Source organism: Lingula anatina, chromosome 10, assembly GCF_051362555.1.
Source record: "Lingula anatina isolate TDL-2025a chromosome 10, LinAna3.0, whole genome shotgun sequence".
Lineage (NCBI taxonomy): Eukaryota > Metazoa > Brachiopoda > Lingulata > Lingulida > Lingulidae > Lingula > Lingula anatina.
Window position 1 is genome coordinate 990,737 of NC_141776.1, and position 26,236 is coordinate 1,016,972.

General features: G+C 37.3%; 3 protein-coding genes across 5 annotated transcripts in view; 2 read left to right on the top strand and 1 right to left on the bottom strand.

Moving 5' to 3' along the window:
* LOC106177547 (chordin-like protein 2) overlaps nucleotides 1-13,252 on the top strand; it is a 25,874-nt gene extending 12,622 nt beyond the window's left edge. For 2 of the 3 annotated variants that reach the window (XM_086996553.1, XM_086996554.1), the window contains exons 2-12: nucleotides 5,932-6,036; nucleotides 6,825-6,946; nucleotides 7,509-7,602; nucleotides 7,958-8,124; nucleotides 8,672-8,765; nucleotides 9,086-9,199; nucleotides 9,604-9,701; nucleotides 9,976-10,081; nucleotides 10,388-10,576; nucleotides 10,862-10,975; nucleotides 11,156-13,252. In XM_086996553.1, the coding sequence (XP_086852679.1) occupies nucleotides 5,932-6,036; nucleotides 6,825-6,946; nucleotides 7,509-7,602; nucleotides 7,958-8,124; nucleotides 8,672-8,765; nucleotides 9,086-9,199; nucleotides 9,604-9,701; nucleotides 9,976-10,081; nucleotides 10,388-10,576; nucleotides 10,862-10,975; nucleotides 11,156-11,289 (1,337 nt within the window). In that variant the 3' untranslated portion in view covers nucleotides 11,290-13,252. Of the gene's footprint in view, nucleotides 1-4,202; nucleotides 5,246-5,931; nucleotides 6,037-6,824; nucleotides 6,947-7,508; nucleotides 7,603-7,957; nucleotides 8,125-8,671; nucleotides 8,766-9,085; nucleotides 9,200-9,603; nucleotides 9,702-9,975; nucleotides 10,082-10,387; nucleotides 10,577-10,861; nucleotides 10,976-11,155 lie in introns of those variants that run through there. The other variant, XM_013560365.2, reaches the window with a different exon arrangement.
* LOC106158575 (uncharacterized) lies at nucleotides 13,190-19,424 on the bottom strand. The gene is made up of 13 exons (XM_086996552.1): nucleotides 19,276-19,424; nucleotides 18,728-18,783; nucleotides 18,501-18,606; nucleotides 18,094-18,201; nucleotides 17,824-17,888; nucleotides 17,372-17,474; nucleotides 16,927-17,079; nucleotides 16,626-16,692; nucleotides 16,205-16,316; nucleotides 15,825-15,943; nucleotides 14,858-15,082; nucleotides 14,333-14,442; nucleotides 13,190-14,059 (listed from the first exon to the last, which is right to left on the bottom strand). Exons 1-13 carry the CDS (start codon nucleotides 19,336-19,338, stop codon nucleotides 13,952-13,954), a joined length of 1,395 nt encoding a protein of 464 aa, XP_086852678.1. The 5' UTR covers nucleotides 19,339-19,424; the 3' UTR covers nucleotides 13,190-13,951.
* A 105-nt stretch (nucleotides 19,425-19,529) lies between these two features.
* On the top strand, nucleotides 19,530-25,836 carry LOC106158578 (leucine carboxyl methyltransferase 1). The gene is made up of 6 exons (XM_013534632.2): nucleotides 19,530-19,875; nucleotides 20,367-20,550; nucleotides 20,890-21,131; nucleotides 21,834-21,943; nucleotides 22,494-22,577; nucleotides 23,026-25,836. Exons 1-6 carry the CDS (start codon nucleotides 19,678-19,680, stop codon nucleotides 23,156-23,158), a joined length of 951 nt encoding a protein of 316 aa, XP_013390086.1. The 5' UTR covers nucleotides 19,530-19,677; the 3' UTR covers nucleotides 23,159-25,836.
* The last annotated feature ends 400 nt before the right edge of the window (nucleotides 25,837-26,236 follow it).

Genomic DNA, 26,236 nt, shown 5'->3' on the forward strand with positions numbered 1-26,236 from the left:
AAAAAATATTAAATTTGAAATGAAACGGCAAGGATCTGCAATAAAAAAAACAATTTCCGAAATGAAATAATAACAATTAATCAGCTTCATCAAGAACGTAAAGAATGTTTAAATACGAACAGTTTAAAACGTAAAGCACATTTGTATAGATTTGGAATTATTTCCCCTACTAAGAGCGCCGTCATTAAGCACCGATGGAGGTATGACTACCAGGGGAAGAATCTACCTCCAAATAACGGGGGCCGTCTATCAAGAGATCGCGATCGTGATAAAAATCACCAAGTACATTCCTCCTTTTATCTGGTGCTAAATTACAAATTGGTCCAATTTGGGTTCAAAGTGAGCCAAATTAGCCATTTCTTTGTTGGGGAGTCCACAGACTAAATATCAATTTGTCAAAGGTATAAGGTCCTACAATCGTCTGAGATCTGTAGGCCTAACTTACATTTATCCATCAAATCTCTTCTAAGAACTGATTTGAGTTTGATTTCCCCAAAAAATAATTACACCCATTTCTTTCTGCAGAGGATCCTCTCATTTTTTTAAATTTTTTTTTCACTGTCATTCCTTGAGCTTCAGATTCTCGCAGACTATCTCCTCAAATGGCGGTGACAAGAAAATCTACCCCCCCCCCCCCCCCCCCCGCCCTTCGATTTTTGAAGTCTCTCCGTACTTATCATGATTATTGATTATTGTAATAACCCTTTTGTTTCTCGTGTTATTTTTGTACCTATCTCGGTGTCTCTACTCCTATTTTGGGGACTAAAATACTGATCACAGGGGCGGATTTAGGCCGTCTTCTGGGTCTTTCGGAAGACGGTCAGATTTTCAAGTTTACGCTGACGGGTATCTATATGTTTATGTCAGAAGACGGTCAAAAAATGGAGGATGGATCAACAAATATAGTATGGAAGACTGTCAGAAGATATCTCTGGATCCGCCCCTGGATCAGTAGAGGTACAAATACACGCTCTAATGATAACCCTGAATGGAAGACTGGTGCCTTTTAAAATATGTTGACTTCCTATCTTTGTTTTAATCGTAGTAAAAATGTGAAAAAGAATAATGGATCTGCCCTTCTTTTTCCATATAACCAGTGTTGCATGGATTTAAACCTGCGAAACAAATATTTTGTAATATATGCATACAAAATTGACGGTGAAGTTATCTTAATAACACTCTTTCTTCTGATTTAATGAAAAGAAACAAGATTAAAACAAAAGAAGAAATGAAATTATATAATTCCGGTGGGTGTGTACAATAACGTACACAATAACAAAGGAAAAAAAGTCAGACAAAAGAAGCTAACTCCGGCAATTACTCAATCATCTTTTCGCATTCCAATTCAAACATCCTCTCTCACACACACACAATCATCATCTCGAACCGCAACATTTTTTCCGAGTCGACATTAAATTTTCCCACAGCGTTCGCCGACAAGCCGAACCCTCCAGCTCCCGTCAGCCGAGCGCCAGCGTGTTTTCAACGACACGGAGACAACCCGCTAATTGGCTCTGGGCGGGGAGTGATTAGGTAAAACAATGCTTAGGTACCCGTGTCATTCAACCCTATAAACCCAAGTCAAGTTAAATAAGAGAAACGTTTGGCATTCGATTCACTATCCACTCCACCGGGCCCGCCTGAGTTAATCCTAGGCCCGGTGCTATGAGTAAGGGGGAGAGTGATAAGGTATACAGGTGAAGGGGCCTCGTGTGATAAAACGGACAAAACGCGCGTCCTGCACGGTGGATTAGCGGTTAATCTGTCCAGCTAGCCGCGGCAGGTTAAGTGTCAGTGTTAATAGATTCACTGAATTAAGGAGGCGTCTTTGCATAGTTATCAAAGAGGACGGGCGCTATTACATTCTCTATTACCTGGCGCGGGTTACTGGCAGGCAGAGAGGGAGGTAAACAAGATACAAGGTCTGAATTACAGGACAGGTGGAGAATGGAGAATTTTCCCCGCAATTATTTCACTCGTACAACTGCCAACTCTTCTAATTTTTTGGACAGTCAATGCAATTCCCTAGTGAGTTTCCATACCTATATGCATGTCAGTTGCCAAATGGGAGAAATAATGTTGACAATCCTGTAGCCTCGACTGTGATATTGCCATTTTCTTAACTTCTATGTATTCCACAAAAATTTATAAAATTTCAGTGTTAATTAGACCGGCAATTTTACCTCCGATTTGAGGAAATATTGACTTTTTGATACCACCGCCGATCGCCTCCATTCACGCACGGTGATGGCGGCTTTGGGCCTGTCTCTTACTGTCTCCCGCGCGTGTTCTCTGGACAGGGGTGCCGGACGAGTGTCGCCTGTCAACACACCTTTCCGCTGTGTGACATAAATGACACGGGGAGAGGCGGGTGACAATGGAAAAACAATAGGGAGACAAGCTTAGTGCACTTGCTCGTATTTTCTGTGTTTTTGAGATGTTATTTTTCATAGTGTAGACATAGGAAGCTGCGGCAGAGAAAGGTGCTGGTAGCTTTTGACCGTCTGTCTTCTCTCTGCTCAAAGCTCCATCCTCATCTCTCTCTCTATCCCCAAATCTCTCTAAATTTCTTTTTCCCTATCCCTCACTCGTTTGTTAAGTCTTGATTCAAGAGGGCGCACGTAAAACAAGGAATATGAATTAGAGAATTAGAATAGAGATTTTTCTAAGATATCTCAGTGTAACACCACCGTTTAACGGCAACTGGGTGGACCATTCTATCCATCGTCTTGAATTCAACTGAAAAGAAAATATTGTCACTCGACATTTTGTTCAAGGGCACACTTCTACTCCTACACGCACCGACAAACGAAAAACCAAATACTCTTTTTATTGTTTTAATTCTTTCAATTAAAGTAATTATTGAAAATTGCTTTAGTTTCCTTACTTCTGTCACAGCTTGTTTCCTTTTTCTTCTGTATTGTGTAATGTTAACTGATCACGTTCTCTTTATTTCATTACCGAACAAAATTTAATCTGTACAGTGTGGAATGCCTGTCTCTCCTATTTTAAAAATTGGATACTAATGTCTTTTTTTCAAACTTCAGCTTTCTTAACATTCTAGAAATTCAAATTCTCTTCTTTAATTTATTTTTCCTGTTTGGTATTTTAACGAACATTTCAAAATCATTTCCAAGTCTACATTTTACTGCTATTTTTGCTTTTCTTATTTTGATTACGAAATAAATAGAAATAAGGAGAGAAAAAAAAAAAACAGGCATTCAGTCGATGAATTATAAAGCACCAATTGCTACCACCAAAGTTAGCCTTGTGTAACTCCGAAGACTAGACTGGAATGAATTCACGAAAAAACTTACAGGTTTAATCAACAAGTATTGTCGCCGAAGAGGGAGGTAGTCGTGAATAGAAAACGCTCTGCGTTGGAGTCATATGACAAGAGACAGAAGAACAAACATTCTGTCAATCTGGCGTGTTTGTGTGTGTGTGTGTGTGGGGGGGGGGGGGGGGGGAGGGGTAGGCGGGGAGGTTGGTTGTCTCATGCCATAGACACCAAACATCCTCAACAAACCGTTCTTTTCTCCTTCTTCTAACTCGACCGTTTACCCCCCCCCCCCTTTCCTAACCAAAGACAATAATTAAGACACGAGGCGCCTTAATTTAGACACAGCCTCAAGGTGTAAGGCCCCCGAGATTGCGGTAATCTTTTCTTCGTGACCATGTGCTCTAAACACTTCAAATAGAACTATAGAAAATTGATCAAGCTTAGTGGTAGCTGAATCAATGAAGCCCCCACCCTTCTCTTCTGTCTTCTACCTCCTCCCTCTCTCTAAAATATGCCACAGGAACCTTAATTATGAAGTCTTTTCTTCGTTGTCATGTGTTCTAAACGCTTAAAATGGAACTATAGAAAATTGATCAGGGTAAGTGATTGCTGAATCTTTCAATACTGCTTCTTTCTTCACATTCCCTCATCCCCCTCCCCCCACCCCTTCTAAAATATGCCACAGGAACTTTAATTAAGACGTCAACGTAAAACATAGCGCCCCCGGAGTAGCGGTAATGTTTTCTTGCTCACGATCGCCAAACAATGGCGGGAGCGACAGACGCAGGCGTGGACTTTAATTGCCCAGGGGGAATGGACGGTCAGCAATCACCGTGTCAACTTCGTCTGGGGGCCAGGAGGAGTGTGAAAGGTGTCATATGTGGCTTTGAGGCTTTATATATCAATTAAGAGTCTAGTCAAGGTGCGCTAATAAAAATCCGAGCGAGCGCCACCACCCATACCAATTTAGATCGCAACGAGCGCTTGTGTTACAAAAGGTTATGTTCGTGAGAGAGAGGCGCCATTCGAGGGCTGACTGCGAAGAAGGAAGGACGGAAATTTCGGTGGGGAATACGCTGTCTTAGAATACACAAGGAATTCACTTCTCGAGCACCGAACACAGAGAAACAGAGAGAGAAATAGAGAAAGAGATTGAGAGAAAGAGAGAGAGAGAATAATTCCTATTTTTATTGATCACAAAGAAGGAATGCAGGAATCGTGTATTCCAGCTCTCATACCATACAAGACAAAAGGAAGCACAAGTTGGATTACAGCGACTGTCATTTAGGACAGAAAAAAGTTGCTCTTATAAAATCGTCGCTGTGAGAAGGAAACGATCTTTCTGGTTCTTTTAGAACGTTAGGAGCTGTTTATCGTGTTAACTTGTGAAGCTCGTGATTTTTTCGTCATAGGCACAGGTATACTTTGTGAACACTAAAAGGATTCCGTTACTTCAATCCATTTTTTTCACCGAAACATAAATCCACAAGTTGCATTTTAAAAAATATGCTTTGTGTATTGTTTCAGTTTTAAGCATGGGTCTGCACTGACGATAAATGGCTCAAAGTTCTCAATGGGAAAAATTCAAAACAAACAGAACCGTTTAACAACGTAAAATCGGACAACGGATTAATCGTGCTTATTTTCTTGGGGTTCGTCTTTTTTTCTAGCGTCACTTTAACCTTATTAACTTTAACTCTGCACGAGCTAGGAACATTTGAAGCGTGTATCAGCTTGTGAGGTACACTATCGAGGAGACAAGTATGGTCGCAGCTGTCACGAGAATGCATAACTGTCAAAGCCAAACTTTACACCTTTAACTTAATCACAAACCAAGGAGTTAATTACAGACTTTGGATAACTCGGAGCAACGTTTTAACTGGTTGAGAGACGCTCGGTCGCTTACCTCGCGGGTTTACTGTAAATTGGCGACGATGGAGAGCCAAAAGATGATGCCAAAATGTAAGCATGATGTGACGAAATGGTGGTATTTCTTTTTTACCTGTGTGTGTGTGTGTGTGTGTGTGTGTGTGTGTGATCAGATGATGTCAAATATAAGCATAATTTAAAGACATCGTTATATCCCTTTTTTACTTTTTTATGTGTAGGGAGTGCATTAAAATGTTAAGTTGTTCTCATACATAAAATCAAAATATGACGATCGTTTTAATGGAACTGTTCGTGTTTTTGCAAGGCGTGATTTTAAAGAAAATACATAGTATAAAACTGTTGTCATGTTTTACAAAAACCAAACTGCTGCTAAGGACAATACTACTGTGAATTTGTTACGAAACGGAGCCAGGGTTAATCGTGAGATGTTATCTCTGTCTAGCGATGTTTATCTGGTTGCGGCATTTCAATAGGGTCTTTAAATCATTGACTGAAAGTGCTTCTTGTTTCTCTTCACCGAGAGAGAGAGAGAGAGAGAGAGAGAATTTTGGAGCAGCAGTACCTAAGTTGTGCTCGATCAACCCAATGTTTTCTGGGTTGTATGTGCTTGTATTTTGAATTTGAAATGTATATTTCCACCACTCACCGCTAATCTCAGGCTGAATCAGTGACGGTGGTATTTTAGTTTAGTGTTTTTACTGTTTATTTCTCATTAAAAAGACATCTCATTTAAAAAAGCTATTTCCATTTTATTCCAGTCATGCAGCACTGGTTGCTCCTAATCCTGGTCGCCCTGTCTCTACCCCTCCCGTCCCGGATGATGACCACAAACGCCATACTATCTGAAAATACTATATTAACAGGTAAGGGCCCCTTTACACTGGACGGCGTCCTTTCTGCGTCCAGCAGTACGGCCCCATTTGAGAGTTAAAAAATTATAATACTTTACGTGCCGACAACTGGCCGATCATTGAGCATTCATTCTGATACAGAATCGATGCTCGTGTCTCCTTATTTAGACCACATTGATGCCAAATATCATGGTCGCAGAAAGGACGCAGAAAGGACGCCGTCCAGTGTAAAGGGGGTATAAGAGATAAGCTTGGGGAAGATAACATCTCAATCATTTTGCAAGGTCGGTAAACAGCGGTGTTTTCTGTGCACGGCAGACGACAGCTTTTGTGACGATCCCGGGTCACCGCGACCTAGCGTTCAGGTAGCCTCTGATATCGGAGGCTCCTAAATAGTATACAAAATTACAATAATATATGAGAAAAACAACATTTTAGTAACAGACCTCGAGCGCACCCTGCGGTCAGGGAGTACTATTCAGACCGTCCGGCCACCTGGATAGTTGAAATCAGTTTACTTTTTAATTTTATTTCTTTACTTACTGAGGGAGGTGGGAGTAAAAGGAACTTTTAAACAGTTACAGTTAATAAGTAGGGATATATGGAAAAGTGCTTGTCTTTTTCTCATTTCGATATTTTATTGGGGGAGGGGGTTAAGTATTTAAAGCTTCATATTTTAAAGTTTATGATTATGCAATTTTAATAAGTTCAAAATAATGATGTAAATCAAACGTTCTTAGTTGCGCCGGCTATTTGAGAAGAAAGAAAATGAAATAAAATGACTTTTTTGTCTTTTTCAGTCGTGCCAAAGTCCCTAGAGACATGTTTATTTGACGAGACAGAATATCGCGTGGGTGACGTGTGGCACCCCTTTCTGAAGCCCCACGGGTACCTGCAGTGTGTTAACTGTACCTGTAAGCTGGTGAGTACCCCCATTTGTCACCTCTAGCTGTCTCTCTCTCTCTCTCTCTCTCTCTCTCTCTCTCTCTCTCACACACTTATTATTTTACATACTTTGTTGTCAGGAGGAAAACCTTATTGGCTAATTTTGAATATTTTCTAATTTTTTCAAAAAGTAGGATTAAGTATGATTTTATGAACCGTAAAGCAATATACCAATTAGGCAACGCAGGCTGTAAAGACGAAGGAGCAGACTCATTTATAATAAATTACCTCCATTTATTGAACAGGTGCGTGGGTAACGCATTTTAACCATGTGTGTGTGTGTGTGTGTGTGTGTGTGTGTGTGTGTGTGTGTGTGTATGTTGGGGATGGGGACATCCGAGAAAAAAAAGACAGGTGGAGGAGGGGGATTCCCTTTAGCCACCCTTCTTTTAGCGCGTGCGACTAACGCGGTGTAACAAAGCTGTGTGTGTGTGTGTGTATGGGGGGGGGGGGGGGGGGGCGCCCCATCTAACCCCTCCGGCTCTTATACCTAATTTATTTTTAAAAACATGAGCTGAAATCATCACGATCTATTCCAGGATGGAGAAGTAGAATGTGAGACAGTGGACTGCCCAAAGATGGACTGCTTCAATGTTATCCAGAGGCCGGGGCAATGCTGTCCGACATGCTTAGGTTAGTATGGATATTCCAATATTCCAGGACATTTTTAGCCAATTACGTTGCGTTATTTTCGTTCACTGGATGATAATTGTTGGATATGTTATTTGATGATTTTATGGAGACGTGAATAAGCTGCGACTGACTCTGTCGTAAGTTAGATTTTTGACGAAGTGCGAATATCACAATTGTGTTAGATGCGAAGGTATTATTTTTATGATATATCAAAATGGTCTTCATATTTATAGAAATATCAGTATGAAAATATGATTTAATTACAAACAGATGAAATATTTTTAAAAAATCCAGAATTTGATAAAATTGGTCTTAAATGATGTACTTAACCAACTGCAACCGATTGTATTGTCAGACGATCTTCCTCCTGACGTCAGCAAGAAAGAGGAGCGAGAGAACGAGAGGCTGTACCAAGACTGTTCCCACCACGGTATACAGTACCAGCACGGAGCAGTGTTCGCCTCCAACAAGACGGCGCTGAGACCGACACAAGACAACCAGTGTGTGCAGTGCACGTGCGCGGTACGTTTGAAATTCTCACGGTCCGGTGTAACGAAACACGTAACGGTGTTACATAAAGTCTGCTCTCCATTTAGTTATATAATGGTTAGGGTTAGTCTGACCTAAGTGGGTCAGAATCTAGGGTGAGGCTTACTTGTACAGATAAACGAGAAGCGGACTGTTATGGGGGACTCTCTGTCAAGTTACACCGGTTTGACAGAAATGATGGTCTGCTTGGAACCGTGGTCCTTTGCCCATTGCTTTGTGTAGTGAAATTGGCCCCCATTTTCTAGCCTCGATTTCTCCGGCTAGCCCCTACGTTGGTCCTCGTTACATAGTTCCAAGCCAGAATTTAGCTCGGTCTTATTTAATATAAATGTGCAATAGTCTACTAGAATAAAACACGGGTGCTCCAAATTAACTTTTAAGTTTAAATTGAACTGTAATTACAGATTTATCTGTGGTCAAATTCAAAGCTGATGATTGATGTTGCGTCGTAAGTAACAAGCATATTTTTTGGAATTTATTAGTAAGATTTATCATCTCATTAAAATGTTTTCTTATCTAGGACGGGGATGTGCTGTGCCGTTTAAAGACCTGCCTCCCTCTGCCGTGTACAAAACTCATCTACATCAAAGAAGACTGCTGTCCAGTATGTGAGGGTGAGTTTTGATCATGGTGATTACTGATATTTTTATTTTTTTTTACTTGCGGCCAACATTATATCTTTAGAACATTTTGCTAGCCGAGACCATTTCTGTCGCATGTTCTTTTAACTTGTTTGAAACTCACAGATTGGTTCTTATTCTAAAAACTTATTCTTATTCTAAAATGTTTATTCCATTCATTAATCAATCGATCCGTTCATGCGATAATTCATGCGCCTATTTTTCCATCTTTTTATAAACTCTCTTTACACACTATGTCCAATACGTGCTTTAATGATTATGCAAATATAATCTCGCAATTTCTCGCTTTTCAGACGTGAGTGAGCTGGCGGGAACCCTGGACAAGAGCTACCCGTCTAACGTCCTCAAGCACGGCGAGACGGTCAGCAAAGTGGCCCTGGGAGAGTCCAGTTACAGTAGAAACTCCGGTAAATCTCCGGTTTTTTCTTCTTCTTATTTTTAACTTTTATTTTTGTTTTCAGTATTATTATTGACGAGCTTCTTAATGTCAAAGTCTCCTTAAGATTGATCGTGTGCAGAATTTTGGGCGCAAAAAAGTGAGATTAAATCTTTTTTTTTTAGATTTTTAGGTTCTATAGGTTAAATTAAGTTCACCATACATGTTTTTTTTTCTTATTTAGCTTCAGCCGAGTGTACGGTTGCAAATGTTCCACGTAGAAAGCACCGCATTTAGAGCTACGAATCCCTTTATCTCCTTGAAATTTCGACCTTGAAAAATTCTTGTAAAATTTAGTAAGACAAAAAAGAAGAAAAAATCACAATCATATAAAATGAGTTATAAAGATCATAAAAATATATGTCCTTTTTCCAGACTGTCAATCAGGTGGGCGTGCCTACAGGAACGGTGAGTCGTGGCATCCTGTGGTTGGTCCATTTGGGAAAATGAAGTGCGTGCTGTGCACGTGCGAGGTAAGTCACATGACTCATTACATGTCAGATGAAACTTATCCTAAAATTCATCTTATTTAGATAATTCCATTCCTTTTATACCTCTGTTTATTTCTGGTAACAAAAATAATAAATAAATAAATGAATAAATAAATAAATAAATAAATAAATAAATAAATAAATAACAGAACATTGTTTCATTCAGAGTGTTTATTTCACTGAAATGAAACGAAAAAAACCTACCGAATAAATGCAAGGTCATTCTCTACGGACTTTATCTTTTTGCCTTTTATAGCGGGGTCATGTCTCATGCAGGCGCCCCATTTGCGAACCCGAGGAGAATCTAACGTGTTCCGACCCCGTGAAACCGGCGGGCGAGTGCTGTAAACGGTGCCTCAGTGGTAAGGGGTGTAAATTTATACGCATCAGAACATGGGCTGAAGAATTTTTTGATGAAGTATATTATTTTGAAGAAATTCTGTGTTTTTAGAAATTCTAAGAGAAAACATTTCTTCTGCATAGCATGGTGGGTAAAAATGCGTTACATTTAGACCCTGGAAGTAAAAAATTAATAAAATAGAAACCGGTCAAAGTAATTGAAGGTAAAGTTAGTCATATGAAAACATAATTTGTCTGTCAAAAATTTTCCTTAATTAAAGAAAGTAATTTATCAAGTTATAAACTATAATAATTATTTCTAACTTCAGACGCAGACAACTCCACAACCAAAGAGAGCACCTACGCATTCCAGCTCCCCACCAACAGTCCCCGTCTCTGCGCGCCCCCTGGTGTGGAGTACCTGGTTTACGAACTCTCCTCCCAGTCTGAGTATAGGATAATCTTTAGGGACGATAAAAAACAGAGAATTGACCAGCTTAGGTGGCAGTTACAATCAGGTACGGCCATAGGACCATTCACACTTAGTGTTTGAGTACACTGCGATCCAGGAGCGCGCGGATTCAAGGCGTTTTTCATCAAACTTGCACCATCTTTTTTTTTTATTTTTCATTAAGAATTCATGATTTTCATAACCATATTTCAAGTAACATCAGTAAATAGTGACTAACGACCAAAATTCTCTACGAATATCATAATGTTTCACTTCAATTTTACATTCTTTTTTTTTTGTTTTGTTTTTGTTTTTTTTTTTAATTTTGTCATCTTATTTTGCCTCATTCTAGATTCCTTAAGTACGTTCTATAGAGAACGCCTAAACACACAGGACTTGGAGCTGTTACTCAAAGAAAAGGAAGACAAAAAGGCGTCACTTTCAGTTTTAGGCGCTTCTATAAATAGTAAGTTTTTATTTCATATATATGGACATATCTACCAGAATGACGATGTGCAAAAATCACGTTTTAGACTGAAATCCGTAACACTAATTTGTATTTTATGAATAAATAGATAAATAAATAAATAAATAAATAAATAAATAGATAAATAAATAAATAAATAAATAATAATTTCTCTTCCAGAATATGTATCACGATTTAAACGCAGAGTGTATAAATATATGCAGCATTGCGGGGACCTATGTCAGCTCTCGACAATCAATAAACTGAAGAAAAAACTCAAGCTTCAACCGCCTGTGTACAGTGACGACTGCTAGTTGCCAAAGTCATCAACTAATGTTTTCATGATCAGATTGACTGCTGTACAGCAATGTGAAACTTCACGACTCCTGTGCGTTGTGAAAGAACTGCGTTGGCGCTTGCGTGCACCTGGAAAGAACTTGTGCATACGCCCGTGCGCACGGGGAAATGTTCGAACGCTAAAAACACGATGCCCTGCATTGTGATTTAGGGCGGCCCGTGAAAGTCTTTGTGCATCACTAATAACATGTAGATTTCAGATGGCAATATCTATTATAGACCAAGCGCTGACAAAACCACACCCACAGGGGGCGTGTCCTGAGTTGTTACCGCCCCCAGAGCCACGCCCCTAAGGTCAAAACAAGTGCAATTTGTAGCAGACTGTCAATACACGAAAAACTGACATTGTTTGTTACAAAAGTGAGCTTCAGTCTGTCAAAACGAAAGCGATTTTAAAGAATGAGCGGTTAAAGACAAAACTGCGACAGGTACATAGTGAACTACGGGAACGAAGAGAACGGTATCGTCTGCGTCATGTCAAAGGAGGAGGTATTTCGTACCGAATAAATAACTTTTCAAAATTCTGCGCCGTAAAATTATCGGTGAAAAACTCTTCATGGATAATGAAAACACACATCAAATCATTGGTCATGGATATTACTGACTTCAACCCGAACCATCGTGGGAGCCAAATCTACTGGTCAAAGTAAGATCCCAACGAAAATGTTCATGACACAACGCAGATATTAATACTATTTTTGTATTACTATAAAAACTGCCTTAACAAATGCTTTGTAGATATTCCACGAGTGTTTTGCAGGATCTTGTCAAAGATTGGTGGCAGTTAAATCATGTCCTCGAAATTGTTCGGTGTGTGTTGGGCCGCGGGAGGGTATTTGGTGGCCCACGAAAAAGTGGCATGCGAGTAGTGCTTACTTTATAGGAGTGTCCAATAAACGGACGACATTAAGGTGTGGCATTGTTGGAATGAGGTTCCCAACGCAGAAAAATGGACCGTTTTCGTATTTATTATTATTATGCCAGTTCATGTGTATATCGCTTGTGAAAAAAAAAACACTTCACGCTTACAGTGTATATTGTACTGTATAGTCTACAGGAGAATATATTCATGGCATTGCGAATCGCAGGAGGGTTTACACACTGAGAAGTGGTTCGCACCAAAAACGAACCACGATAACTGCCGAGTCAGCAAACTGCGGCGTCATCACACATAAGGGCTCACGTGTTCAAAAATAGTTAAAACATTTGATTCTGTTCGTTGTGGGACCTGCTGAAAAAAATAATCAACACATTGAATTATATTTTTCCCGTGCCCTTTTCACTAGCAGAAAGTGTGTAAACCCGACTTTTATTGCTTTATTTGTAAACAAACTATTAACTGTACTTTCACACAGGATGAATATGTTTCACATAATAGGCTAGTGGGTTCATTCTACAAAATGTGAGAAATGGATAGATATTGTACTTTTACACAAAAAGCTATTTCTTTTCTGTCAGCTATGGCAGATTTAGATCAAGGTGCAGTGAAATATTCATTTAAAATAAAAAACACCTTTTTAAGTCTTCTTGTGAAGCTAGGGCCAAAGGTGCAATTATATCAGCCCATCTTATGTAAGGTAATACTTAGAATACTTATTTATATTATACAGAACTTTATTAGATTTGGGGCTTTAATTATGTATACATTGTAAATAATATATTTATCAGTCTCTTCGATGCACTATTCTGTCAAAATCCATGAATAAAATTTAATGCATATAAGGATTCCCCGATGTATGTAATAATTCTTGAGAATGTCCTCAAGAACTTAGTTGAGAGTGATTATTATTATCATATTATATATAAATATATATGAAATAGCATGAGGCATGATATTCTTTTGAAGAACAGAAGCAATTTGAAGAGATTATTTTTTATTGTTTGTGTAATTTATCAGTGAATAAATATATTACCAGTTTATACGTATAGCCTCTTTTTTTTCTGGGCTGGTTTGTGGTTCTCTAGATTCATGGCCATTTTAAGACTTCAGCACTCAAGATCTTTTGACTGCCATCATTTCCATTTTCTACAATCAGCGTTGAAAGTAATGATCTTGTGGTAATGTAGTTAATCAAAACTCGTAATATATCAGCAAATATCGTATTTGCTGCTGAATAATGTCGACAAATGCCCAGCATTTTTTTTGTCTTCATTTGGCTCAAGCACAAATTTTCTTAAGCCCATTATGATAATGATTTATATACAAATTCCTCGGATGACAGTTAACTTTCATTATAAGGAAGGGTTTTCACATTCCAGTCTTTTACATTAATCCTGAACAGAACTTGAGGCACAGAAAGAAATCTACTTCATATTTCAGTCTTTACATTGCCCTCAACAAGACATTAGCATGGACACCAGAACTGAAAGATCCTATCTGTTTATAGGATATTTTGGATAACGCTTGCGGCTTGGACTTGGACCTTTTTCTGAACATAGGCACTGGAAGAATTGAAATGTCCCAATAATATAAAGGTCACTGTAGAACTTTCCAGAAAAGCTGTGTAGGTATTCCCCAAAATGCCTCATTTGTGAAGTTTCCTGATGTTCTTGCCAACTGCCAAAGGACTTGGCAAGAAAATGTCCATGTATTTCTGATTCTTGAACATCTCCTTAAGGTCATTTCTTTTTGAAGAAACTCATCAGTGACGTTTGCTTCCCACTGTGTTTTGGGTCTGGGGAAGTTTTCTTTTTGGTTGGCTGAACCTTTTTATCCTTGTTTCCACTCTAGAAGAAAAATTGGAAGAGGAATAATAAATTAATAAATAAATAATAAAAATAATAACTTATAAATAAATAAATACAAAAATGTAAGAAGCACACACAAATTTTTCCAAAATTTCCACAATTCAAACACTCCTGAAATCCTTCCTCACTACATTTTGAATAAGTAGTCTAAATTAAATCTATTCACAACAATCACCAGTTAACAGACATTTAATACAGTATCTAGTCAAGAAGAAGTTAGGTTGTTTATCCTCCATGAAAATTTGAATTCACCTTGTCTGAGGAGTCCTGTTTTGACTTAGGAGCTGTGACAGGTGCAGGTTTTGTTGGCTCATCTATGTCCGAGGCATCCGTGGAGGCCGTCTCCCAAACCTCCTCCGTCACTGAAAGGAGAATGTTATGGTTGGAATCTTCAAGGCAGGGACAAAGGAAGTGCAAATCAGAAAATAGACAGCAAGTCTGACACACGTACAGATTTTATTCCATAGCCTTCTTCTGTGACTGTAAGTATAATACTATCTGTATTCAAAATCACTTTATCTTTTTTCTTATTCTAATTTTCTTTTATTGAAGAAAATGCATAAAAGTTCTACATCATACAACTCCTGCTTACAATCTCTCACAGACCTGACACAATGTATTTGACAAGACGTTTATTTTAAATTCATAGTGCGCATGTTCTGTTTTTGAAATCATGTTTAATTGTATCTCTCTGCGATTTGTGCTGGGTCAAAAAAGAGACCTCTACTCATATGTCACATGACACATCACACGACACATCACATGATGACAACTCACCCATGAAACCTTGTTTATCCATGTAAGTATTTGTAACTTTTTTGCGTCGCTTCACTCTGTGTTTTTCTGAGGATTCATGCTTATTACTGGCTTGAGCGTGAGAATTCCCTGTCTTCTTTACTTCCTCCACTTTTTCTTCCTCGTCCTCTTCCTCCATTTTCTCTGGTTCAGGACTGCTGGGGATGTCTGCGACAGGACTAGGGACTGGACTCTCCGGTATGACCTCTGGAATGTGGAGAACTCATTTGGAATATTGTTATATTATTCCTGAACGTAACTTTTAAATTTGAGTTTTCCTTTAATTGCTTTTACGAAAATATGGATTTTATGGAGACGGTACATGTTCTTTCCACTTTCAGGCCTGACATTACTGATGAGTCAAAATTTTTGAAAGAATTTTCCTCAAAGATTTAAGTTGTTTTATATCTTCTGAATCATCTTATACAATTCATATCTCTGGCAAAATCATATCCCCATAGATTATTATATTTAAACACACGTGCACAGCTTATTTGAGCATATACACAGTCACATGCAGGTTTATGTGAGGCACATGCTTATGCTCCTGCATGTGCCTCACATAAACACGAATGCATTCACACTAATCACTGACACATGCATGCACACACACACACACACACCTACACACGCACAAGAACATGCACACATACGGTCCTCTTCATCCTCCTACTACTTGCCACAACTTGTATCCTCCTCTCTCTCTCTCTCACACACACACACACACACACATGAACATGCACCAAGCACACACACACACACGTGAACACGCACACATACCAACTTCTTCCTCCTCCTCACTGCTACTCCCACAACTTGTATTCTCCTCTCTCTCTCTCTCTCTCTCACACACACACACGTGAACACGCACACACACACACACACACACACACGTGAACACACACGCGCACACACACACACACACACACACGTGAACACGCACACGTACCATCTTCTTCCTCCTCCTCACTGCTACTCTCCACAACTTGTATTCTCCTCCTCTTCTGCTTCTGGGGAGCTGCATCTTCTTCATCTGAGTCCTGTTTCCTGGTCTTCTTAGATTTTTGCCTGTGTAAGAAGAATATTACAAGGATATGTTTGGTGAAAGGCTTCACTGTTTGCTACTGATTCATATAAATCAACATATAGTTTTAAACAATGAAAAATTTATGATAATATCTTACGTTTAATAAAACTGTGGAGGTAATTTTTCAACCTTTCCGATTATCAATATTATAGATGGTTTTCAAATATTCCATTTACCAATTATATTGCGAATAAGCAATTTACATCCTAAAGAAATCTGTTAACAATCTTTTAATGATTTACCCTCTCTTTGGTGGCGATTTTTTGTTCAAATCTCTCTGTGGTTTCACGGCGACTGCACTGTCTTTTTTAACACTGGGTTCCACTTTTGTAGTCTCCGACTTTGTTGTAGGTTCTACAAAACAAATACACAGAAATGGAAATGGAAGTGCCACAAATATTGACCTACTTCAGTTATCATATTTAAATGTTGTTCAAGGGGCAGATTAACTTATTGAATGGAATAATAACAATTATTTTAATATTTATTTCTTATAAAACCCACTCCATTATTATGCATTTCAATGCACTTAACAGCCACAATAAAAAAACTCTAGAGAGTTACAGTACTAAAATAACACAAACTTAGTTAAGTTAAAATACATTAACAGAGGGATAAAAATTATATATTCTATGTTCTAATAGATTTGGGTTGTTTCTTTACCTTTATTTTGTTGTTTGGAGAAGAAAGATCCTATGCCACCCTGTTTTCCTTTCCCCTTGTCTGGCACCTGATGACATGGATATTAATATTAAATTCTTATAAGAAAAAATGTTATACATACGTCAACAGAAAACAATCTGTTGAGTTTTAAGTCTTCAGGAGGAATTCTTTATAGTGTTAATAGCCTTCAAGGCTGTACTGTTGGGTTTCTCTCTCTCTCTTTGCATCTAGCCTTACTTAATAACAAAACAGTATAATCTTGTCCCCAATCTTTCATTTTAATCTTAACCAGTTCACTCACCGTTTCTTTTTGCTCTTGCTCCCCTTTCCCATCCTCCTTTTTGTTTTCTTCTTTGTCTTCTTTCTTCTTTGAAACATTAGAAAACATGCCAGCAATGCCAGCAGGCTGTTTGGGCTTGGGCTTGGAACCACTGGTGCCATTCATTGTTGTAACCTAGTGGAATAATATAATAAAGCACTACAAAAAAGTCAACCATATCCCAAAACTGTTGAGAAAATTACTTTTTTTAAACCAGTTTTGACATCTTAATACATGTGGAATTCACTATCTAGTCCCTATCTCCATTACGAGAAAAAAATTAACAAATCTTATTTTTGTCAACATTCTTGCAAATGGTATACTTTAGTGACTAAGGGAAAAAGAGTTGAAATTTGCAGGATTTGTGTACTGATGTGGCCATCGTGCAACTTAAACAAGTTATTTTAAACTGAGGTTGATGCTTTACCTTAGCAGGTTGCTCTGTGATGACTGGACGCGAAGCTGCCTCTAATTTTTCCAGCTCCTCCAAAGATCTTGGTTTACATTCATCTGATCTAATGGCACTGAACCTGAAACAAAGCAAGCAATGGCATCTTATAGTTTTAATTTATTAACTACATGTAAGGCATTTGCCTAAAAACGTCTATACATCAAACTTAATAAGTATGCCATTTGTTTTACAGCCGTAAGTACTAAAAGAAGCTTATTCTTCAATCAAAAATTAACTGATAAACAGACTAATACATTTTTTATTAAATAATTATTAATTAGCTGCTCAATAACTAATTAGCTAATTGTCAATTAGTGAATAAATAAATAACGTGTGAAATTAATTTCAACTTTCATTTTTATTTGACTGTTATAGTAATTGACTGCTTCATTAGCAAGCCCTGGAAAACAGAGTATTGCCTCACTTACTCTTTACTCTGTAACAAACTCCCTTTCAATGTATCATAATCTGCTATATAGAGAGCATTGGAATCCTGGAAACAGAAATATCAAAGATTATGAGCTTGATATTTTCTTAAGATATGATTATAAAAAACATGCCCTCAGACTTATCATCATTGAAAAAAAAATCTCATACATTAAAACTGGCCATACCTTCAGTTTTATCATCACATATAAACAAAAATTAACGCATATGAAAAAAGCTGAACTGTTCTCATATAATAACACTGGTCTTACTTTCAGTTTCACTTTCTGGACACTGTAGACATGACAGCTGGTGACTGTAGTCAGTGTGGACTTCATGGTGTCCAGGCTCTCTTCAGGAACTACCATGGCTTTAAGTATCTAAATGGAGGAAATAATACCATAGAGAGAAAAGGGACTGTTTTAAAAATAAATAAATAAATATATAAATAATATTTAGTCTTCTTATCTTTGATCCAAGATAAATACAAGAATTCAACCAAATTAAATATTGTATAAAATGAAAATATTTAAGAAATTGAGAGATGTGGTTCAAAGGACAGTTCTGTGGTAACAATGTTTCACACTATAAAAGTAATAATAATAAATAATAATCAGAAATACAACTTTAAAATTAAAATTAGTTTATGGTGTTTACAATAAATGTATTATTGTCATACCTTTCCACCATCAGGTGTCTCTGCCATTCCTGACAAAAAATAACACACGGAAAGTTTGTCATTGTCCTTCTTGTTCCTCTGCTGCTGCACAAACGTGTAAAGCATCCTAAAATGAAAAATAATTAATTGTTTAATTGTACATAAATCAGATGTAACATAAAAACTACTGGACTGTTTTTATAAAGGCTGCTGACAATTACAAATTGTTTTGACAGGAAATTACTTACTGTTTAGCCTGATTGACATGTACTGATAAAGTCCTGCTCAACCACTTATATGTTACCTAGAAAACAAAGGTATTCCATTAAAAATTGCTTTTATTTTATTTTTGAAAGTGCACAGTAACAGTCAAGTAGTAGTAGGCCGAGGTCTCAGCAAGGCAGTTACAGCTGTGGGAGACTCTATTACAAATACAGGGCTCTAAGAAATATAGTTGAACATTTTGAAATTATCCAACAAATGGTTACAGTAGAAATGCCACTGCCACTACTACACCCAACCTGCTAAATAGGCGTTCAAACCTGGTGATATTTTTTAGTTAACAGGCATCTGTGTTCTTTTCTGACTAAATGAGTGGTATGCATGAACTCGAGATAAATATACGAGCCAGGGGTAATCCTGTACGAGCTACTAGTCGAGATCGAAAGCAGCAGCCCAGGGCAGGGGTATGAAGGTCCTACGTTCGCTGTTACAAATCAAAAGACAAGTTATAATCAAAACAAATTCATTGAGCCACAAAAATAACTTCTTTTCTCACTTTCCAAAAATTACCTACCACTTTATTCTCGTCATTTACAAACTCATCAAGATTTTCCAGGTAAATTTGGTCCACCGCCATTTTTATTTCCCGCGGATCTTGAAGGTCGCGAGATTTCCTTAAGGTCAAATTGAGAATAGTAATATCAATACTGTTCTTTACCTTAATATTTTACATACGGTGAAGAATGTGATGTTTCAATGCTTTTTACACCGTTCTGTGTGTTTCAGATATTATAAGATGAAATGACAATTAGAAATGGACAGATAAATACAGTAAAACGAAGACGTTAACTTGCGAGATTTCAAACCAGCATGGTGGACATAAACAGAGAGCCGTCATTCAGTGGTACAACTATTTTGCATTCTTAACTTAACTCAATCTTGCCAGGATTATCCGAAAATTTACTTCAGCTTTAAAATGTCTTCCGACGATGCTGTGCAGTCTACAAACGACGATGCAGCCCACTGTAAGCGGTTTGCAGTGTCTCAAGGCTATTGGAAAGACCCCTATTTGCAGTACTTCGTGAAGTCATCAGATCGCAAAGCCCCAGAAATTTCACGAGGGTATTTCGCGAGAGTCTCGGGTGTCAAGTTGCTACTGAGGCAATTTATACAGGTGAAAAGCTAGGGATGGTGAAACGATAAACTATATAGTTGTTCTCTAGCAATTTGATGTAAAAATACGAATAATAATTTATGTATTTTATTCATTAGTATTTTGAAATTTCACCTGCACAAATGCTGTCGTTAAAACACCTTGCCTTACCCTCCTTCAGTTTAAGAACTTTCTCATCTGTGTACCATAGGTAAAGCCACATGTGCCTTAAGTAGCAGATTGAAATTGAATTACTTGTCACAGTAAAACATGCATGCAGGGGCCGTAGCAATAGTCCGAAGTTTCATTGATCCGAATGTTTGCTATAGAACCTTTGGACCAATGAACCCTTGATTAAAAAAAAAAAAAAAAAAAAAAAAACCGATGAAAATGTTAGCATTTTTTGGACCAAAGAACTTTTGGACTATTGTGACGCCCCCAAAATGCATGACCTTGTTAATTTATATAATATATTTCATATAAGTAATATATCCCTGCTATTATTGTTTTAGCTAACTAAATCTGGCTGCCAAATCGTGAACTTGGGAGCTGGTTTTGACACACTTTACTGGTTACTGCAGGACGAGGGGTTGTCACCAAGAAATTTCACAGAAATTGACTTCCAAGGAATTACATCCAAGAAATGTTACTACATCAAATCAAGGAAGCAGCTTCTAGAAAAAATTGCCAAAGAAGGTAATTTTATTCATGCATTATGTTTTGCATAAATGGTACATTTTTAAATCCTGAAACTAATGATTGGATTAGTGAATGCTTTTAATTAGTGAATACTTTCAGTACATTAATTTGGTAAAATGTAAGTGGAATATTTTATATATGTCACATCACAATTTATTACAAGTCTGTAAAATAAATTGATACCTTTAAGCATTTAATTCACAGTGCGGACATGAATGTACATTCAAATCTTTCGTGTATGTGTACACGCATGCACACCCACGCAAGCACACTCTCATATGCACACACACAACTAGTAGCAACAGTGCTGTCATTCTTACTTGTTTACCTCTTCAGATGGGGAGATCAGTTTCAACAGCTTCGATCTCCACGCAGCAAACTACCACATAGTTGCTGCTGATTTGAGGGACGTCGCCCAAGTGACTCGCAAACTGCACGAGGCTGGAATCGATCCTAAGCTACCGACTGCATTCATCGCGGAGTGTGTCCTAGTTTACATGGAAACTTCTAAAACTGAAGCCTTGTTGAAGTATTTTGCTGACCACTTTCATACAGCTTTCTTCATAAATTATGAACAGGTAGTATATTTTCATGGTAATTATTAAAAAGATTCAAATTCGTTTTATTCTAATATTACACTTTCTCAAGATTTATCATTTTTAGTTACTAATAAAAAAATTACTTCTTGACTACTTAACTTTTTGGAAGCACTGAATCAGCATTTAGAATGTGACAAAAATATTTTTGTGGAAACTTATTAATTCATATTGTTCAAATTTTCATTGTAATTACATTAATTAGTGTTTTATATGACATAAGAGAGTGTCTTAAAATATTTTATATTTTAAACAATTAACCTTTTTAAATGTATATATTCAAATTAACCATACAGTTAACTCCTATTCTCTATTGTGACCGCTTTAGCTACCTTGGTATGAGTGGAAGTTGGGAGAAAAAAGAGTGCTCCTTATTTCAATGACCCACCTTAGTGTTTAGGTTCAGAATCAATGTATTACAACTTGGAATGAAGTTCTTTTTTCTAATATGATAAAACCAACCAACCAATAAAGTAGGACAGTCTTGGGCATTTTCTGTATTAACGATGGGTCCCTCTAAGATCCTCTTTGTGTACTATCAGAACAGTGGGAACCAAGGCAGATTTAATTCATTTCAATATCTAATTTCTTGATGTTTTTTTTTTTTTAAATTTAGTTGTAAATATTATGATTTTGATCACCATAAGTCAGAATTTATCTAAGTAATTCATATTCTCGATACAGGTCAACATGGAAGACAGGTTTGGTGAGGTGATGTTGCAAAATCTCCGAATTCGGCATTGTGATCTACAGGGTGTCCCAGCCTGCAGAAGTTTAGACACACAGAAAAACAGGTAGGTTTCTTTTCCTTCCTTTCAGGGGTTTCCCCAGGATTTAGGGTACCAACCAACCAACCAACAACCCAGAAATTTTGTAAGACTTCCAGCGGTCTTTGAAAATATAGGGAGTCTGTTGAGGCAAATGGCGACTGGGTGGCTCTCTGGGGAAAGCCTTGCTTCCTTTTCAGTCTTAGATCATATGTGTGAGGGTTTTTGTAGGACACAGTAAAACAGAGGGGATTCTTTTTTCCTTCCTTCATTGTCAATCTTAGATCACATAGGTGAGGTTGGTGTTGGGACGTACTGAGTGTATTTATTCTCTGATCTTGAAATTGGAACAGCTTGTGAAAGATTAGACACAGGTTAACGAGAGTGGTACACTTTTCTGTTTTGCACTTTTTTGACTGGCCCTAACCAAACTGTAATTACACTGCTGGGGGTTTTCTCCTTTTTTCAACCGTAGCAACAATCATACAGATTTTTAAAAGCTGATGAGTAATGATACCATAAATGAACTTTAAGGTGTTTTAATGATAAAAGAAAGGGGTGATTTATATTATTCCAGATTCTTGCAGAATGGATGGGAGGGAGCAGATGCTGTCACCATGAACACTCTCTACGGACTCTTACCACAGCATGAGGTGCAAAGGTATGGTTCTCTGGATTGGAATAATTTATATGAAGTTGGAATATAAAGTGACATCTTCAGCATGCGATAGGGCTGTCTGGCAAAGAGAGTTTCTTTCTTTGCTCTTTGTCCTGTCTGCTTAAGTTGAGAATTACATAATAAATGTATGTGCATTTGAAGTGAAAAGGGTCCTGAATGCAGCATATCACATTGTTTTTTTTGTGTTTTTTTTTTGTTAAGTTAAAAAGAGACGAAAAAATTACAGAGTGAAAAAGATAGAAGGGAGTGGTAAGCTATATCAAAATGCGGAAATTTCTTCAGGGGTTTTAAAATTTGTAACATAACCCTATCTTAAGAGACAGAATGTACTGAGCATTACTCAAAGGTTCATGTTAACACAAACTACCAGCAGCTACGTTTTAAATGCAAGAAAAATAGTATTAACATAGATATTTTATACATATTTCAGAATAGAGAAACTAGAATTCATGGATGAGCAAGAGCTTCTTCAGCAGTTATTTGATCACTACTGCCTGTGTTGGGCCTACAAGGACCACAAGAAACTAGGGCTTAAAAATATTAGCCTGGTCCCAGATGGATGAGTGACAGGTCTAACTGGACTGATATACAGGTCCTAGAAGATTGATCAAAAAATCTGGGTCAATTAAATACTGAAATTTTAAGATTTTTACGACCTGGCTTTATTTCGCTTAAATTCCAAGTACATGCAATTCCAGTTCTTCAGGTCCATGACACTTGCCTTGCAGGTCTTTGGAGGTCGATAGTCAGGGCATGGACTTTTGAAGGAAAAACAACTCTTGAAGATTGATTTTCTGATTTTGGTCACTGATGTTGTCTTCTTGGCAGATTGAGATTTGTGACCTGAGATTTTAAGGCAAAAGTGGTTAACAGATCGTGAATCGCAAGATCAAGATGGTTGATTCACAGGTCTTAGAGGACTGATAACCGGGTCAAGGACAGAGGTTTGGTGAAGGCCCTGAAGCATTGATCTCCAGACTATCCACAGGAAAAAATTCTGAATGTGTATTTCTGTCATTTTTTTAATTTCAAGTAAGTTTAGGATTACTTGTCAACAAAAAACTGAGTATATTTCTGTTTGATTCCTAAGTTATCTGCATATTACTAGTATGCCAAAGAGTGTACGTTGAACAGACTACAGGAAGCGACGTGTAGTTTTTCATTGTTTTTAGTGTAGTGATGGTATATAAAGAAAAAGAAACTAAATTTTCAAGTAAATAAAATGTAGTCCGCCTAACTTGCGGAGGTTGTGCTCAAGATTTGGTCATGTGATCAAGATCTTTAAATGAGTCTTGGAGCCAAAATGAAAGAAAGACCTTAAGGATTTCGCTGCATCCCCCGTTACGATTGATTCTGCATGTAGTAGTTCAGAACCTGAATTTTGTATTTCTGCTTGTTTTTGGCTTGAGAAAGTGTCTGTTTGTATAGGAAACACACAATATCCAATATGGCCAAATAAAGAGTTGATACATCTTGCCTTGTAGAAAAAAAAACTTGAAGCAATTTTCTTTTTCACTAATGTGCAGAAAGTTTATTTAGTTGATGTTCTGACTGGTCTCTGGAGATGAGACATTTTTTTCAGAAAACCATGTTTTGTATACCATTAAATTCTGTTTCCATTACGACTTTTGAAACATATCAGTGTACATTGCGATGTATCTCTGTCCGTAGGATTATGTGCCGTGGATGTTTTACAGGGATATGTTAGATGCATGATGGAATTGGCTTATCATTGTGTGTTGCATAATGATGGTAAAAGAGAATGGCTTCTAAAGAGACGGAATGGGATTTCTGCCTACAGGGGGCATGATGTGCCACATCGACAATTAAGTGATCGAGGCTCTTTGACGAAAGCTCGAACCCTCATGCCCTATACTACACATGAAGGTTGGATATACATTTTGTCTCTTTAGAGATTTTTCCTCTTTTAACTGATTTTCCTTTATTTTTAATATTCTCTATGTGAAAATATTATCTAAATTCAAATTTGAATTATGTGAGTTTGAATAAATAAAAAGAGGCATAAAATTAATGCTTAAATTAGTTGAAGTAGACTTATAGGTGTCATTTGATGAGTTTTATTGTAAATTTAACACTTTCTTTTTATTTGATAATCATTTGCAAGATATTTGCATGGTTTTGTTTTTTTTTGGTTACATTGAAAATGCAGAATATGCTAGATGGTTTATCCAAGCAATTTTTTACTTGTCTTGATATTGTTAGGTTTTTGTTAGGGGTCCTCCATTGTTGTCATCATGTTTATAAGTCTATAAAACCATACACATGGGAAGGGGGGGGGGTTAATGCCATCTGTACACTTTTGTAAAATAGTAGAATTATCCAAATTGCTGTCAAAGGTTATAATTTTTTAGCTTATCATCTTGTACTCTTTGAAGCAGGGGTGGGGTGGGGAGGGGGTATGGAAAACGTTTACTCTTTGTAGACTGGTGGAACTGATGATAAAAATGGACGACCCCTTAGTTAATAAGTACTTTTTTCTGCAGGAGAGGAGTGGGGAGAGACCTCCCTCTAATCTACCAGTCTGGTTTGGACTTTAAATATTGTATCATCATTCATTTTCATTTAATGAAGTACATGAAGAATTGAAAATGTATATTTATTTGTTGATTTTGCTGTTAACATTTTCATATAATATTAACCAACTTTGGAAAAAGAATGGAGTTACTTTGCTTAATGAAAGTGAAACTTAGATAGTGCGTGCAGTGTACTATCTATTTAAACCACAGCTAGCATGTAGAACAAAAGACTTGGCCGTGCTGTATTGGACATACAAGCATGTCATAAACCAGTGCGTTCCACGGTTTGTAGCACTCTCGTTACTCACTAGTGCAGTAGCCAATCAGAGGCTGTGGTTTAAGCCAGATACAATATTTCATGTACACCTTGGTGACTCGTATTGTATATATTTCATATGAGAAGATGAAAAGTTGCTTTAGCTGCATTTGTTCATGTCTTAACTCCATGTTACTTCTTGTATGATATCGAATCTTGTAAAATCTATTTATTGTTGTGCATTTTATAAAAATTTGTTATATTAAAATATATCTGAGTTGTTTATTATGAGAATTGTTACATTATTTAAGCCTTTGATGTTCTGAGATGGAATGAATATATTGATTGTTTCTTTTCATGTCTGTAACAGTCTATGGACTGTCAGAACTAATGTGCTGCAAAAACATGGCTTTTATTAAAAATAAAAGTTTTCTTGGTCAGAAATGATCTTATGTTTTGTTTTGTTCAAAAAAAGTTAATGTTTTCAGACTATGCCTACGAACCTCCACCCACTATAAAGAAGAAAGATAATCAATCTTGGCGTGTGTGATTGTTGATGAACAAGAATAAAGTTCTTTGCACATTTGATGAAGTTTTCAGGATAAGCATTTATTCGAGAGGGAAAGAAGTGCTTATCATTTCTACTGAATTTGAGTCCGATTCCGTTCACATAAAAAAGTCTTTTCATCATTTTCAGTTCTTCTCTTTTCTTTGGCAAAAGTCTGAACTCTGTGATCTTTAGTTGTTAGTAATTTTGTTAAATGTTGTTGTTGCCCTCTAGTGAATTCCATCTTAACTTCACCCAACTAAACAAGTGACATTTTAAGCCAATGAAGCACTGCCCTCTA

Bases quoted from the DNA above. Each gene is read 5' to 3' on its own strand.
- LOC106158575 (XM_086996552.1), bottom strand. From the start codon at position 19,338: ATGGCGGTGGACCAAATTTACCTGGAAAATCTTGATGAGTTTGTAAAT. The intron at 16,693-16,926 runs GTGAGTGAACTG...CCATGTCATCAG, and splicing joins AGCAAGAGCAAAAAGAAACG to GTGCCAGACAAGGGGAAAGG. The intron at 14,443-14,857 runs GTGAGTTGTCAT...TTCTCCTTTCAG, and splicing joins GGATAAACAAGGTTTCATGG to TGACGGAGGAGGTTTGGGAG.
- LOC106158578 (XM_013534632.2), top strand. From the start codon at position 19,678: ATGTCTTCCGACGATGCTGTGCAGTCTACAAACGACGATGCAGCCCAC. The intron at 19,876-20,366 runs GTGAAAAGCTAG...TTATTGTTTTAG, and splicing joins TACTGAGGCAATTTATACAG to CTAACTAAATCTGGCTGCCA. The intron at 22,578-23,025 runs GTATGGTTCTCT...TACATATTTCAG, and splicing joins CCACAGCATGAGGTGCAAAG to AATAGAGAAACTAGAATTCA.